Source organism: Hylobates moloch, unplaced genomic scaffold, assembly GCF_009828535.3.
Source record: "Hylobates moloch isolate HMO894 unplaced genomic scaffold, HMol_V3 SCAFFOLD_11, whole genome shotgun sequence".
In the NCBI taxonomy this organism is placed as follows: domain Eukaryota; kingdom Metazoa; phylum Chordata; class Mammalia; order Primates; family Hylobatidae; genus Hylobates; species Hylobates moloch.
The window spans coordinates 50,802,925-50,820,580 of NW_026652286.1; the positions used below are offsets into that span (position 1 = coordinate 50,802,925).

Genomic DNA, 17,656 nt, shown 5'->3' on the forward strand with positions numbered 1-17,656 from the left:
GTTTTATTTTCAGGAGGCTTTGCTTGCTACCACTGCAATTAACTTTGCAGCAATGCCAAGCCCCCAGTTGGGGGGTATGATAGGGATGACCAGATGACTGGCTTTTCATTATTTCCTCCCACTGATTTTTCTTCATTCCATTTATCCAAAGCATCTTTGGAGCACAGTGAAAGAAAACACATAAAAGATTCATATAGGCCAGGCGCAGTGGCTCACGCCTGTAATCCCAGCACTTTGGGAGGCCAAGGTGGGGGGGGGGTGGGTCACTTGAAGTCAGGAGTTCGAGACCAGCCTGGCCAACATGGTGAAACCCTGTCTCTACTAGAAATGTAAAAATTAGCTAGGCACGGTGGCTGGGTGCCTGTAATCCCAGCTACTCAGGAGGCTGAGGCAGGAGATTCGATAGAACCCGGGAGGCAGAGGTTGCCGTGAGCCGAGATCGCACCGTTGCACTCCAGCCTGGGCGACAGAGTGAGACTCCATCTCAAAAAAAAAGATTCATATAGTTGCTGTGAACTTGGATCTCAGAAGAGGATTGCTAAAGGATATCTTCACACACACTGCAAGGCTTTCTTTTTCACACTCAATACTTCATCTCGAGCCACTTACTATGCACGGCTGGCAAGGAAAATGCTGAATTGCCCTCTGATACTAAACTTTTGCTGATCTTAACTTTTTGGTTAAAAAATAAGATTTGATTTGTATGACTTTCATTTCTGATTGTTTCAAACAACACCATCATCGTGTCAGGGAACTGGGCACTGTATTGTCTGTGGATAATTATGGTTCCTGGCCCAGGCACACCAATAGTTCCCCTGGCCCATGTCACTGTAATAGATGTCATCACGACATCATTAGCTACTCCAAAACTGGATCAGAGCCAGAGCACTTTGTGGCTTCTGCATTAAAACCTTGTACTTGCTGTCCATTTCCTACAAAATTAAGTACCCAAAATGAATTCTAGCCCTCAGGATTCCCAAGATCTGGCCCACTCTGCCGTACTGTACTTGAGGTGGTGCCTCTGGTGGGAAGTGCTTAGGGTTCAGGCAGATCTGGGGCTGAACCCTGGCTTGGCCAGTCATGGCTAACATGTCACACAGCCAGTCAGTCTCTGCGCTGGTTATTCTCTGTTCCCCCTACCTCCCAGATCCATTCTCTGTCCTCTCGCTGCCCAGAGCAGCTGACTCCTGCAGACTGTGTCACTGGGGCACTCTCGCTGGCTCACTTCTGGTTAAGCTAAGTCCGTGGTAGGCACGGGCAAGAGACTGGAATTCAGAAGGTTTTCCTCACTCCTCACTCCTTCTTTCCTCCAGTGCCGAATCTCTAACAGTGGCTGTGTGGATCCATGATTTCAGCTTCAACCAGGGGGCTTCTCCTTCATCATTACAGCTCCCCCTGGACTTCAGTCACGATATCCTTCAACTTTCCCACCTTGCTCTGCAGCCTGGGGGTTGGTAATGGCTATTCACTGTTTTGAGTGCCTGGGTGCCTCAGCGTCCTTTCTTTATTTTTATTTTTAGTTAATTAATTAATTTGCTTAGGGACAGGATCTCACTCTGTTGCCCAGGCTGGAGTGCAGTGGTGTGATTAGGGATCACAGCAGCCTTGAACTCCTGGGCTGAAAAGTGCTCTTCCTGCCGCAACCTCCTGAGTAGCTAGGACTACAGGTGTGTGCCACTACATCCAGCTAATTAAAATTTTTTTTGGTAGAGATGGGTATTGCTATGTTGCCCGGGCTATTAGCATCCTTTCTAGGTTCCCTTACCGCTGCCTATACCTCTATAACATGTCTTCATTTGAAAGATATTTTTGTTGCGTATAATACCTGAGTGGATGATTTTTTTGTTTGTTTATTTTTGTGAGACAGAGTTTTACTCTTGTTGCCCAGGCTGGAGTGCAATGGCACGATCTTGGTTCATTGCAACCTCTGCCTCCTGGATTCAAGCAATTCTCCTGCCTGAGCCTCCCGAGTAGCTGGGACTACTGTAGAGCACCTGTAGAGGTGCCCACCACCATGCCCAGCTAATTTTGTATTTTTAGTAGAGGTGGGATTTCACCATGTTGGCCAGGCTGGTCTCGAACTCCTGACCTCAGGTGATCCACCTGCCTCGGCCTCCCAAAGTGCTGGGATTACAGGTGTGAGTCACCATGCCTGGCTGTGGACAGTTTTTCTTTTTTCTTTTTCTTTCAGCATTTCTGTCTTCTGGCTTGCACAGTTTCTGATGAGAAGTCTGCTGTAATTCTTACCTTTGTTCCTCTTATAAAATACTTTTTTTTCCTGGCTTCTTTTAAGGTTTTCTGTCTCTCTTTTTTAATTCAGCCATTTGAATATATGGCTAGAAATGTGTGTGTCTGTGTGTGTGTGTGTGTGTGTGTGTGTGTTTATTCTGCTTGGTGTTTTCTGAGCTTTTTGGATCTGTGGTTTGGTGTCCATTATTAATTATGGGTAATTGTATGCCATTATTTCCTCAAATATTTCTTCTGTCCTATTTTTTCCCTCTTCTCCTGGAATTCCAATTACATGTATATCAGACTGTTGGATGTTGTCCCACAGATCTTGAATGCCATGTTCTGCATTTTCCACTCTTTTTTTTCCTCTCTGTATTTTCGTTTGGGTAATTTCTATTAACTGTCTTCTTTCCTCAGCTGTGTCATGCTGTGTCCTCTGGAGAGAGCAGCCCATCAAAGGCATTCCTCATCCTTATAACCGTGGTTTTCATTTCTAACAATTCCATTTGCTTCTTTCTTATCGTTTCCGTCTCTCTGCTAAAATTATCCATCTGATCTTGCACATTGTTCACCTTTTCCATTAGAGCCTTTAAAATAATTACAGTTATTTAAAATTCTCTGACAGATAGTTTCAACACCTGTGTCATAGCTGAATGTGATTCTGATTATTTCTTTGCCTCTTGGGAATGTGTTGCCTTTTCTTGCCCTTTTGTACATTCAGTTGAAAGCATGACATCTTGTGTAGCATGGTAGAGCCTGAGTGACAGGTTTATGCCTGGAAGTGGGTGTGAGTTTCCTTCTGCTAGGACTTTTGTGAGGGGGTTTGGGTTAACTTAGGATTTGAAGTTTGTTTATGGTTAACCTCTGTGCATCACAGGTTTTAAATTCCCTTAGCAATTCCCTGTGTTTAGGATGCGAAACTGGTTTGCCAGAGGGTTTTTTTCCCTCAAGGTCCACAGTTCAGCCCTTGGGTCCTCCCTTTGTGCTGACTCAGAGAGGGTCTCTTTCCATGTTCCTGCCACTCTCTAACTGCCTCCCAGCAGTCTTCTGCCCTTCACTGATGCTTTTAGTCTTTCAGCTAACTATGGTGGTGGCAAAGCCTTTGCTAGGGTTCTGACTCTCAGGTATGTGGGATTTTTTTTTTTTCCATTTCTTTTCTTCCCTCATTCAGCTGAAAGGATTTTCCCCGGTGCCTAGGCAGGACAGTGTTCGCTGCCCTTCTCTTCACAGATGAAGGGTGTTGTTCCTGATGGAAGATGAGGTGAGCAGGGTCCGGGTAGAGTGGTCAGGGGTGTATGCTCCTCCCTCAGCAGCTGCTGTGACCTTCCCCCGGGTCTACCACAAGGGACACTTTCTTCTTAAATCTTTCCTCACTCTTTTCTGTGGGAAAACTCCTGGTGGGATTTGTAGAGGAAAAAAAGTCCTTAAGAAGACATGGACCTGCCCAACGGCTATAGCCTCCAAGGGCTTCAGACTGTCTTGCCAGTACACACTTAGCCTTTGTGAATTCACCAGCCATCCCAGCTGAACTCTTTCTCCCCGGGGCTGGTGCATCTGCCCCAGCCAAGCCAGGGCCCACATCTTGTCTCTTTCTGCAAGACTCTGTCTCTCCTTGGATTTGACCTCAGAGAAGGAGTTCAAGGAAATGCACGAATTTACCTTTTGTCTGGCTTATTTTCATGATAAGATTGGGAATGATGCACTTTCCAGCTTTCGTATCCCCAAGTAAAAACCAGAGGCCAAATCTCTTCATTTGACCCATTTCGGTTGAATTCTATGTCCCGTTGGGAGCACTGGCAGTGCTGGTGCTCAGACGTGAATCTAGCATTCTTCTCACGACAGCATATCTTTTCTTCCTGTCTCTATTGCCCTTCCATTCTGAATTTACATGTCATTATAAAATATTGACTATTTGTCAGCCGACTAGTTGGCAAACCCTAAGCTTGATGCAAAGACAAATTTGTAAGGGTCTCACAGTAGTTAAGGTGAGCATAATTATAATAGGAGTTGTCACAGGGCACTGTGGGAGGCCAGAGCCCCTTCCCCTATGAAACTCAGGGAAGGGGGTTGCTCATATCCGTCCAGCAAGTCAATTCTGGAACCTGCCTCATACTTATCAGGCCATTTTCTCAGCCACCTAACGCCATCTGACCAGGAGCTAAGTCTGAGAGTAACGATGCCACACATGGGAGATGGGGACTGCATTTCAGACTCCTTTGAGGTTCCTACCAGCAGACCTGTGGGCTGAGGGGAGGAAAGTAACCTTGATTCTCCAAAACTGTGAACTCTGTAAATCAAGGTGCTCTGAAGTGTGTGATGTTTATGTTAGGTGTACTATTTAATCTGTTAAGAGGATCGGCAAAGCTGACTTAAAACTTGTTTCAGGCCGGTGCGGTGGCTCATGCCTGTAATCCCAGCACTTTGGGAGGCCTAGGTAGGCGGATCACTTCAGGTCAGGAGTTTAAGACCAGCCTGGCCAATATAGTGAAACCCCGTCTTTACTAAAAATACAAAAATTAGCCGGGCGTCGTGGCAGATGCCTGTAATCCCAGCTATTCAGGAGGCCGAGGCAGGAGAACTGTGGAGGTTGCAGTGAGCCGAGGTCGCACCATCACACTCCAGCCTGGGCAACAGAGCGAGACTCCATCTCAAAAACCAAACCAACCAAACCAACCAACCAACCAACGAACCAACCAACCAACCAACCAAATAAACAAACAGCTTGTTTCAATAATAGCCTATGTCACAGGCAAGCCTGGGCAATTTTTTTTTTTTTAGAAAAATGGAACATTTCAGTTATAATCTACTAAACTGCCTCATGAAGCTAAAGGTAGAAAATTCACTAGAATTTTCATTGGCAAAATCTGTCCAAATACTTGTTAAGAAACACCATAATGAAATATCTTTACCCCTCTAATTCTAGATAGCCTCATAGTTTGCAAAGTATTTTTCCTTTCAGTATTTATTTAGTTTTTTAGTCCTCATAATGGCCCAGAAATGGGGTAGGGCAGGGGATTATTTCTGTCTGGTTGAGACTTGGGTCTGGAGGCCAGCTAGCCTGTCCCTGAGTCACATGGCTCGCAGCCGGTGAAAATAGGCGTCTGGCACCCTTGCCTCATTCTCAGTCTGAGCTGGAGCATTTTGCCTTGGGTGACTCTGCATGTTATTTTTCCAGCTGACTTTGGATATTCTCAGGGATCTGACTTCTTTCTTAGTTCATTTCTTGATCTCTCATACTTGATTCTGCTCTTCTCACCTGACCTCTGATTCCGACCTACCTCAATTAAAACTTCTGTCTGCTCTTTTGATTAGTTTACTTGCAATTGCTCCTGCGAAATACCTTTCACACCTAAACAACACTTCTGCAATTACTGGTACTGCCACTAATGTTGCTTGCATTAACAACAACAACAACAACAACAGCAGCAGCAACAACAACTGCAGCAGCTATCATTTGAGTACTTATAATCAATCAGACACTGAGCTTTCCATATTTTATCTCACTGAAATTTGAACCTCATACTATTCCTATGAAATACATAACTATTTTCATCCCTATCATACAGATAAGGCACAAAGAATGTAGGTGACCCTAGCCAGTACAGTTGAAAGAACACGGACTTGTGTTCTGGTTCTGCTATATACTCACTGTGTGGTATCAGGCTCGTTATCTAATCTCTCTATACTTCATATGTAAACAATGTGGATGGTAATTCCTGCCATCTGAGGTTGCTGTGAAGATTAAATGGGAAAGAGCCTGGCACATAGTAGGATCTCAGAAAACAAAAACAAAAACAAAAAAAACTAGTTTCCCTTTCTATTTTAGGACTTTTATCTACCACTTCTGGTTTGTGTCAACAAGGATAACCACTCTCGGGTACTGCTATGAAGTGCAGACTTTGGAATTCCAGATGCCATTTTATAAAAAAGCAATTGTAAAAACTTTTCCTTCTTCACTAAACATCAACTATAGCTGCATATTTCATCAAGGAAAGAAAGGGAGGGATCTTTCCTGGTAGAAGTGTAGGAAACCGTTTTAGATTTCAGGGGTGGTGGAGCGTAACGGATGCAGTGATGTGTGAGCATTCGGTTTGGGATCTGAGGGAGTGACCTTGGGAACTAATTGAGTGCACAGACTTGCTCTGACAAAGAAACCCCTGTATTGGCTAAATAATGTATAAGAGATTTCCATCAGGCAATAGGCAAAATGGAATTATTTAGCGTATTTCCATTCCAATGAGTTAATCAAGATAATTGCTGTTTTCCTGGATCTTTGTCTTTTCTTTGTAATTAACAAGGTCCTTGTTTGGAGAAAGGAATTTAGCCAGTGACCTTTGTACAAATCGCTGTGACATGTTTGTTCAAATTACATTTAAAAATCAACTACAGATCTTTTCCTTTGGATTTTGCTAGGACTGTTAGAAACTGATGCTTGATCAAGCTTGAGAAAAACTTTAAAGAGTCAGGTTCATTTGGAATTAACAAACTCAGTGTGGCACTGGTGCAGGGGTAGGATGCAGGGAGGGCAGCAGGGCAGCACTGAGAAAGCCCAAGCTCTGGCATCAGACTTGGACTGCGATCCCTGTTCTGCCACGTCTCACTATCAAACAGTGGGCGAAGGTGCCTTCAGAGCCTCAGTTTCTATGTCTGTAAAATGGATAATATCACCCATCCTCAGAGCTGTTGTGTGGATTAAATGCAGTGGTGTAGCTCCTAGCCCACAGCTAATACTCGACAAGGCTAGTTCCTTCCCCACCTCTCACATGCTTATCTAATGGTGACATACTCAGCAATCTCAGTCGTTGGAACCATGGCTAAGACCTCAAAAAGCAGCTTAAAAAATCTAAGTAGAAAGAGCGATGTTAGTCCATTCATTAAAATATCTCCTAGAGGAACACCCCAGATAAACATATTTAATCGTGGCTAGGATTATAATAAGTTGAACTTCTGGTTCTCTGATCACACCTCTTAAGAAGTCCTCTACTGGATGAAGAATAGAGAAATGAGCTACTTGAGGTGGGCACTAGGACTGAAATAAATAGTGACATCACAGCGCAACCCTGAGGGAGGAGGTGGAGAAACCTACCCTTTAGATACAGGACCTAATAAAGTAATGGTTTAAAATCACTTCAGGCAGGCGCAAAGGGGTCTATATCCTCATTACCCCACTTCCTGAAAGCTCTCTTCATATTACAGCATAATATGCAACTGTTGTTCCTTATTAATGACCCTGAATCAGAAAAAGAAAGGTTTCATTATGTCTGTATGGTGTGTTTGAGAAGGGAGGTATGCAATACACTTCATAAGAAAAGTCCCAGGCAAAATGGTTAAAATGAAAAGGGTTTTTTTTGGAATTTGAAGATGTAAGCTTCAATTATGTGGAAAATTCATCCACATGTGCCTGTTCCTTCTCCCCTTGCCACATTTCTGGATAGTGGTCATATGAAGATGCTAGCACTTCATCACGTAAGTTCTTTTCATCTACACTATCTCCCTGTGGTATGCCGGGCAGGTATCCGCTGTATCCATTCTACAGATGTGGAAACCAAGGTCAAGAGGGATTAAGTCCATGGTAGAGTGGGAACTGATGCCCAGCTCCTCTGACTCCAAAGCTTATGCCTTCTCCACTAGACCATTTCCTTTGTAGGAGAAATCATGTGGAATCTGAACATGTAGAAGGTATTATGGGTAATAGTTTTTATCCCAAATCCTGAATTAAAATAAAATACTCCATCAATTTACCTCTAATCATACAATGAATTAATGAAACAAAATCATCAAATGGCCTTGTTTTGGTACTTACTCATAAAATGTTGTCCATCCGTTTTCATTGCTTTTGGTTGCCAGAAGGCCAGAATTGCCATGGTATGTCATCATGGCCAACTCGTGTCCTTGTGTGGTCACACTCTTGAGTGCACTGTTGGTGCCCATGGTCACCCAATACACCTGGCCATCTGGGACCACCAGCCAAAGGGGCATCCCAGTAGAGTCTCGGCGGACATTTACCATGTTGCCGTTGTTGTCTGTGATGAGTGTGATGTCGCCGTCCCCAGTGTAGGTGAAGTTGTACAGGTAGTCTCCTGTGGGCAGGCTTTGGGTGTACAGGTGCTTGCCAGTGGTATCAAACAGATAGAGCTCCTGGTCAATTGGTGAAGACAGCTCATACATGTTCTGGGTGTTGAGGAAAGGCTTGTTCTTCCGGATAAACCGAATTCGGATGTTCCCAAGGTCGGCCACGTAGAGCTCCCCATCAGCACACACAGCCAAGGAAGATGGGGTATTTAACTTTGCATCCTTGGCATAACCATCATCTCCAGAAAAACAATCACAGTTGGCATCATTTTTACAGTCACAGCCACTGGGGGCCCCAGCAACGAGTGAGATCTCTCCACTAGTGGTAACCTGCCTGATGCGGTTGATCTTTTTCTCATCAGTCTCAGCAATATACAGGACCCCATTGTGTGAAACAGCCAAAGCGGTGGCTGACTCCAGGGTTGCGTGGATGGCCACCTTGCTTAGCAGGAAGTGGTCAATGCCAGGGACCTGGCAGTGCATGGGCCTCCCGGCGACAATGCGCACCTGGTGGTTTTCAGAGATTTGCAGGACCACATTGTTGTCGAGGACATAAAGTGAGTTGTCCATTGGGTTGATGGCTAAGTCTGTGGGCCACTCCAGGCGAACCTGACAATGAAGACACCGATACTCAAATGACTGGCAAGATGCCCACCACTAATCCATCCCATAGCCCATGTAGCCCATAACAGTGTCCAAAGTGGCTTCATATACAGTCTTGCTTGATCCTCATGCAGCCTATCATCAACAATGAAGTGTCAGCCCCCTGATCACCGGGAAACCATGAAAGAGCTGCCGCTGAGACATGTGATGGTCTCATTAGACTGACAAAACATGAAGAAGGAGTTAACAACAACAAAATAGTAGACAAAGGGGTAGACTTTGGAGTCAAATAGGCCTAGGTTCAGAGCCTAGTCCACTACTTATGACTGTGGGCAAGTTACTTTGCCTCTCTGAGCCTCAATAGTCACATATGGGAAATGGGAATGATAACAGCACAGAGTCCCTGACCCACCATAACCCACCAAATAATGGCAGCTGATGTTCTAGAGATGGGAGGGAAAGGCAGATGGAGTTGGAGGCTGAAGTAGGAGTTGTTCAGAGGCTTAAGAAAGAATCTTCATGCATGGTTGATATGACACATGTATGATTTCTCAATTCTTTGAGTTCATGGATTAACAGCTGGCTGGGTGCTAGAGATATAAAGACAAGCTAACCATGGCCTCTGTCTGTCATAGTTCTAGACCAGTGATTCTCAAATCTGGCCTCACATTCAAATTATCTGTGGCGATTTTAGAAAATAATGGTGCACAAACCCCACCCTTGGTGAGTGAAATCAGATCCCTGGGTGTGGAGCTTGGGCATTGGCATTATTTCAAAAAGCTTCCTGAGTGATCCTGACGTGGGCTTGAGAATCATGACTGGATCCTTGCCCCTCATGTATGGTCATCAGCATCAGCTCACCTAGGAGCTGAGCATAAATGCAGAATGACAGGCCTCCCCCAAACCTACTGAATCAGTATCTGCATTTAAGCAAAATCCCCAGGTGATTTCTGTGTACATTGAGGTTTATGAAGCCGTGCTCCAGACAATGGTTCTAGTACCTCAGAGAACAGGTCCACCTGGAAAGGATTACTGAAGCTGGTTGTAGGAACTAGGAGTTCAGAAGTGCTGGGCCCCTTATGGAACCTCCTCTGAGCCAGGCTGGGAAACTGGCATAGCTCATGGTGAGTCTTCAAGTGGGCACCCAGGGGATTGTAGCTGGCATGGTCTGAGGGGAGGAGTGTTTTCTTCAGTGGACTTGAAGGCTGGATTGTTGGATCTATCACACTAGGAGGTATTGGCACTAAGGGGAACCCTTTGCCACCTGTGTCTCTAGGAGGTCCAGCCACATTTTGTGTGGGCTGGAAGTGCCAACAGGTGCACCCTACTGCTGATTTTTCCACCCCATCTAAAAATTCATTGCCTTAGACTTCCTGAGCCCCCTACAAACCCTTGATATTTGGTCCAGTCTGGGGCGTGCTTAAGCAAGTGTATACCTTTATTTTAATTTACTTATGTATGTATGTATGTATGTGTATGACAGGGTCTCACTCTGTCACCCAGGCTGGAGTGAAGTGGTACAATCTTGACTCACTGCAGCCTCCACCTTCCAGGCTAAAGCGATCCTCCCACCTCAGCCTCCTGAGTAGCTGGTACTACAGGCATGTGCCACCACATATATATATATATATATACACACACACACACACACATACGTATATATACATATATACGTATATATATGCATATGTACATATATACATACATATGTATACATATATATGTATATGCACATATATACATACATATATATGTAGGTATGTATATATGTGTGGGTATATATATATATATATTTGTAGAGACAGGGCTTTGCCATGTTACCCAGGCTGGTCTCAAACTCCTGGGCTCAAGCAATTTGCCTACCGTGGCCTTCCGAAGTACAGGGATTACAGGTGTGAGCCACTGTGTTTGGCCTAAGTGTATGCTTTTAGATAAGAAGTTTCTCTTCCAGGAATTTACTTTTTGTATACCATTGTCTATAAGAGTGTTTTTAATAATGATGAAGCCATTTTTAATAATGACAAAGACCGAGAACCAACTCAAATGCCCAACAGCTGAGAACTGGCTAAATAATAGTACATTTAGTTTGCTCATAAATTAGAATACTGTGTGTAGTTGTTAAAAGTGATGTTATAGATGGATATTTAATGACATGGAGAAATGTTTGCTATGTATTAAGTAGGAAGAACAGGTTACAGAACTGTAAGCCCAGTGGGATACCAACAGGGGAAAAATACAAGAAGTTTAGCTAGATTATAGATAAAGAGTAGATTAAGTGCTTGAGGGATATATATCAAAACGTTAACCATAGTAAGATTAAAGGTGATTTTAATTTCCTTCTTTGTGATTTCTAACTTCTTATATTTTCCACAATGTACATGTGGTAGTTTACCAATGTAAAAAGAAACCCCAATACATTATATACACACGAGTGAGGCCACCTCCATCTGTCCCCTCAGCTCAGGGACATTCTCAGGATGGGGCCGGCCCTTTCTCAGTTCTTTAGAGCATGATCTTCAGGTCCTGCTTCTAAAGTCTTCTTGTCCCCTCACTCCCAGCTCCCTCTGTCCCTGCAGAGCCAGGGAGCCTGCAAACTCACCAGGGCTGTTGCCGGCCAGTGCTGCTGCTTCACACTCCCCACGCTCTCTGGGCAGTGTCGTGGCAGCTTTTGGCTGCATCAAGAACACAGTTTGCTCTAAAGTGACAGGGGAATTTTCAATTTCTTAAAACCCACTTCTTGTCAACTCTGGTCGCTAAATATTTTATGCCTTCTGGCCCTGTGGCACCTTGGGGACCTGCTTGCAGAGAACTTTCTGCCTGTCGTTACGATGAAAAGATGATTCCTTGATGGGAGGACTTGGGGGAGATAGAGTCAGTGGAGGGAGAGCGGAGAGGAAAGAGGAAGGAATGAAGAGCAGTGCTTTCCTACACTTTCCCCTTATGCCATGTGCACAGAGGTGCCTGGGAAAGGAGAAGGGGCATTGCTCTTGGAGTCAGTCCTCACTCTGTCACACTGCCCGTGTGATGGTCCTGCACCAGACCGACTACCTAAGCCTCTCTGGTTTCACCACCCTATTAGCGATGATCGTGCTGAGACTTGATTTCCCATCCCCAAAATGAATGGACTAGACTTGATAATTTCAGCGGTCTTGCAGCTCCCACGTTCTATGGTTCCAGTGTGGAATGGGACCCTCTTTCCTGTCCACCTGAGCATTCTGTGCCTTTATTAAAGCACTTGGAGCTGGCTGCCTTGTTGCAGAGTGATTTTGTTGCAAAAATTGATCGTCAAATGAATGAATGAAGGAAAGAAGGACCAGCAAATGGCATAGAGGGAGTGAGAGATTGGGGTCAGGACACCTCACTTCCTATTCCAGTTCCACAATTGCTACATGTGTCACCTACCTCAAGTTTCTTAAACACTGAACGTCTTTCTCTATATGTAAAAGGGGATAATACATATTATATAGGGTAGTTGTGAAGATTAAATGAGACAATGTACAAGGAAGTTATTTGTGGATTTTAAAGGGAACTAGTATCCACATCCTATTACTAGCTGCTAGGCACTGTACTAGACAATTTGTGTATGTAATTTCATTAAAAAATTCATTTCCATATCCCTGATGGAACCTGGTACAGGGCTCTACATTTATAAATGCATTTTCTTTCATCACACCTCAGTATTCTTATCTATAAAATGGGGTAGATCAGCTCTACCCCATGAGACTATTGTGATAGCTAAGTAAGAAAAGAGAAGTTGTACTTATTCTGTACCCCCATTTCTAACAGAGTGCCTGGCACATACTAAGTTCTTATTTTGGATCCTAAGCACAGAGTTATTCTCTGTCGGTGGTGTCCATCTCCACTTCTTAACAGGTTGCAACAACTTCCTTCTGTTCCTTCTCTGCTCTGTGCCTCTCTCTTTAGTTTCTTTTTGGGCCTGGGTTTGTCTCCTCCCAAAGGAGCTGGTCCAAGTTCCTTGGCTCTCGCCTTCTCACTCATGCCTCTGAGCTGTGTGCTCTCTCTTGCTTACCTCCCTGCTCCCCATGGGGCGGCAGAGTAGAGAGGAAGCGCTGAGAATGAAAGCCAGTGACACCTGCGCATATGTGTCTGTAAAATAGATGCCAGTATTGGAGAGTTTGGTTAAAGAAAATCCCATGCTGACATTCAGACAAAGGTAGTGAGGGCCTTTAGAGATTTCAGTCCAGGATTTCTGAATCTAAGTGTGGGTTTTAGCATTTTTTCCCCCTCCACCATATGCCAGTTGTCTTCCAAGCCTTTGATCCGACTGCTTGGCAGTACCTCTATCTAAAGTTAAACAATTTTCCGATGTGTGGATTGAAAATTTTCGGCACCCTGTGCTGGCTGGTTGAGGGCCCATTTTGAGAATTGAAAATACTTGTATGCACATCCTTAGGCCATGGCAGCTTCCTGACGGGTAATTCAAGATTGCTCACAGACTGGAGAGGGAAACTCACTAGCCAGCAAGGGCAAGCCTGCCAAAACTGCAAAGACGAGTGGCAGAGAACAGCTTCCATTCTGGAGTGTAATAATCACATTAGCTAGCACAGAGGGAAACCATCCCAGCATGCGATGGGGAGGTGACATGAGTGCTGGGACCTCCAGCAGCATCCTCAAGGCTCTGTGGAAGGACTTAGCAATACATGTCAGTAACAGAGGCAGGCATGACCAGAAAGGCAGGCAGCAGGTGACACAGTCAGTGGAAAAGGGCCTGTGTGTGCAGGCTCCCCTAAAAATGAAGGGGTTTAAAAAGCTAAATGTTGCTGGAGCTGAAATCAATTTGCAATTTGATGTAACTCAATGCTCCTGATTTCCCAGGTTTTGGTAATGTTGGCAAGATTCAGCACAGGCCACTGATTCAGAATGGGCCTGGCCCAGCCAAAGGATCCAGCAACAAAGTACATACCCTTGCCAAGTCATCGCAGGATGTACTAAGGACATGCTGGATAGCCAGTCACTTGTGTCTCTTTTTGACCTATAATGGATTCCTGGTATCCACCTGCAAATGTGCAAACTCTTTGGCATGGTACAACAGGGTCCTTCCCTTCCTGGACCCAAACCATGCTTCTTGTTTTAACTGTGGCCACCTGCTTCCAAGCACCCTATGCTATGGTTTTCAATTTTCCACTATTCTTTGAGTGTACCAGCCTCATTATAACATCTTTGTGCCTTTGCACATGCTGTTTCCTTTGTGTGAAATGTCTCCTTTCTTGCCACTCAGCAAACCCCTATTCTATTCAACCTGTAAAACTTGCATAAATGTCACCTCTTGTGTGAAAGTAGGCACTCTAACTTTTGTTCATTCATCACCTCTGAAGGGCCAAGCAATGCTAGGAGTCGTGCATGCATTGTTTCATGTATCTTCAGGGTAGTCCTACTGGGCTGATGTGAATTATTTCCATTTTACAGATGTAAAAAGTGAGGCTCAAAAGAAAGTTACTGAGTGAGTGGCAAAAGCTAGGATTCAATCAATTGATTAATCAATCAGCAAGTATAGACTGTGCCCAAATTTGAGTAACCAGGCACTCTGGTTACTGACAAAATTTCTGTCCTCATGTAGCTTAGAAAGAGAACAGGCAATGTACAAATACCCATCAGTGTTACCAAAGTGGAAGTTCAGGTGGCAATGGATCTAATGTCACGTGGTGTAAAGCTCTGTCTATCCTATTCTGCTGCTGTTGAGGTTTCCTTGGGGAGATTTCTTCACTGTCCCCTGGGCTTCCACTTGTTACTCCTGATGGTGAACTCCCAGGACATGGCTGTATCTTACTTATCTTTGTGTCCTTGGTGCTCATCACAACCTGGCACCAAGTAGGTGGTCTTTAAAGGCTTATCACTGCAAAGATGAATGGCCAGCAGGCTGCCTGGGTGGCAGATGAGAGGATGAGTGGGCAGTCCCAGGGCTTTGGTAGATGAAGCCATCTTACCTGGGAAATATCCATGACAGAATCACAGCTGAGTGGCCGGGCTGATGTGAGATCATTGGAGCCGAGCAGGGTGGAGATGATCCCATTCTGATCGATGCGTCTGATCATGGTGCCATCCACGAAGTAGATCAGCCCAAACTTGTCCACTGTAATGCCTGGGGGCAGAGAAGCCAAAACAGGAACTCAGCATCAGAGATGACAATGACCCACACATTCCTGGAGCCTTGCTAGCTGACAGAGCACCTCCTCTACATGATTGGGTTTGATCCTCCCACAACCTTCATTCCTCTCTCAAAGAGGAGGAGTCTCAGGCTCAGAGGCCTTGAGTGACTTGTTCAAAGCAGGGATTAGAACTTTTTCAGATCTTCCAGGGCTCTGGTCCTCCCACCTTGCTGCCTCCTGAGATTTTAATCTTTCACCTTAGCCATCCACTAAACCTGGATTCATAACTTCTGGGGTTTTTTAAGCACTAGAGATATAGTGGTAAGGAGGATCTTTTTCAATATTAACACTGTGAATTATTTAAATTCACCTACTTCTGAAGCTCTGTAATTACAATAATTAGTTCCCCTTTTTGGTAACCATTTTTCTTTTTTTAAAAAGAGTCTCGTTCTGTCACCCAGGCTGGAGTGCAGTGGTGCGATCTCGGCTCACTGCAACCTCTGCCTCCCACGTTCAAGCAATTCTCCTGCCTTAGCCTCCCAAGTAGCTGGGACTACGGGCATGCGCCACCATGCCTGGCTAATTTTTTTTTGTAGTTTTAGTAGAGATGAGATTTCACCATGTTGCCCAGGTTGGTCTTGAACTCCTGACCTCAGGTGATCCACCTGCCTTGGCCTCCCAAAGTGCTGGGATTACAGGCGTGAGCCACCATGAGTGGCCCGTCCTTCATGCTTTTCTATTCTTATTATTTTAGTCTCACTGATCATTACAAAAGTACAGAATCTGAATAGAATCCTATGGATTTGTGTAGAGAATATTGTTGAATTGAATTTCTAAAGGCGGCACACTGAGGAGAGGAGTCAGAATCATTACTCAACATCACCTGCTCCATTCACTAGACTGTCTCACTCTGTTAATTTTCTCCCTGACCCAACTTGTATGACCTCGGGCAAGTCACTGAGCATCTCTGTGTTTGTCTTCCCAGTTGTCAAACAATGAGATTGTTCCAAATCTTTATTTCTCACTCTTGGATGTGTATGGGAATCCCCTGGGGAGCTTGCTAAACTGCAACCCCCGGGTAGCTGCTTCAAAATATCTCAAGTGGAGTCTGAGGTTCTATCTGCATTTTTGACAAGCACCTTGGGTGATAATGACACAAACCAGAGTCTGAGAACCACTCCACTATATCAGTACCTCTCAGCCTGTGATGTGCATCAGAGGCACCTAAAGAGGTTTTTCAATATACATCTGCTGGCCTAACTCCTGGAAATACTAATTCAGCGGGTGGCTGGGACTAGGACCAGGGCATGCTTTAATAGTGTTCATGGGTGATAGTAATTTCCATCCCAGGTTCAGAATCGCAAGAGTCAGACATAACCATGAACTGTCATGGGATACAGATAAGACATGGCCCCGGAGAGCACCCAGTTTAGATGGAAAGGCACAGAATGAATCAGTACCATGTGGGCATCACAGGGAAGGACAGACTCGAGAGGGTCATGGTAAAATACAGGAGATTCTGGTCACTTTTGTTTTGCTATGTTTTTCTCTAGGGAAGGCAGTGGAAGAAGGGTCAGGAAGGCTTCACTGAGGTGGAGAGACTTGAATTATAAAATTTTCTGGTCGTATTAACTTGGGCATGTTACTTCACTTTTAAGTCTTCATTTTCTCATTGATAAAACAGGGATTCTAACATCCGACTTGCAGTAATTAGCCCTCAATAATTATTAATGACCATTGTAATAATGAGCGAGTAGCTGGCACTTTGTGAGTTTCAAGGCCTTTGCTCTGGGGACCCACGTGTCTCTCACTGGCCAGCAGGGTGCTTTAAGATGCCCAGGGGGCCTCTGAGTGCTGAGAACCTGCTGGAGCACCAACTGTTCCTTCTTAGGCTGGTCAGGCTGGAGAGTGATTTCACACAGAGGACCAGGCAGCCTCAAGGCTGGGAAGCCTTTCTCATGGTCCTGTCGTGAATGTACATTAATTTCATTCTTTAAGTGCCAAGACAGGCATTTTCTTGTCTGCCTAGCTATGCCCTGTCTTTCTCTTCCATCTGTTTGGACTGATGAGTGCTCCATGAATAGTTGGGTTTCTTGTTTACAGAGTTGGCTGCACAGACTAATAGAAGTGATCTGTCCCCTGATTAATTACGTAATTTTTTCTCCTTTTGTTGTGTTCAATAGATGGACATCTTTTCTCCTCCCTGCTGCAAAGTGCCTGCATATTGTGGTACCCTTGGCATTTCTATGTGGGTTAATCACAGGCTTTTGGGTAAATGCACTGCCACTTCATCTGTGTGAGGGTGGGGGGCTGCGAGGGCAGGGAAGAGAACACACATGTGCAGAGGACAACTGAAAAGCCCTGGAGAGAATAAAAATTCTCAGAAAAAGCTGTTTTAAACCTAAGAGAGTAGAATGTTGTGGCTGCAAAGGGTCTTGGGGATTGTTTAGCCCAACCTGCTCATTCATTGACCAATGGGGAAACTGAGGCCCGGAGGAGGCGGTCCCAGGGCCAGCCAGTGGCAGAGGAAAACCATATAGGATTTCTAAGCGCAAGCCTAGTATTCTTTCCACTCCTGGTTGCTCTCTCAGTATTTGAAAATCATAATTAGGCGGGATTAGCCTTTGTCGGTACAATGTTTACCC

The 17,656-nt window shown here is 44.8% G+C and overlaps 1 protein-coding gene across 1 annotated transcript in view; it reads right to left on the reverse strand.

Moving 5' to 3' along the window:
• Window positions 1-17,656, reverse strand: part of TENM4 (teneurin transmembrane protein 4) — a 417,322-nt gene that overhangs the window by 31,781 nt on the left and 367,885 nt on the right. Inside the window, exons 24-25 of the mRNA XM_058446567.1 lie at window positions 14,850-15,004; window positions 8,033-8,910 (exon numbers count right to left, since the gene is read on the reverse strand). Coding sequence (XP_058302550.1) covers window positions 8,033-8,910; window positions 14,850-15,004 — 1,033 coding nt within the window. The remainder of the gene's footprint in view (window positions 1-8,032; window positions 8,911-14,849; window positions 15,005-17,656) is intronic.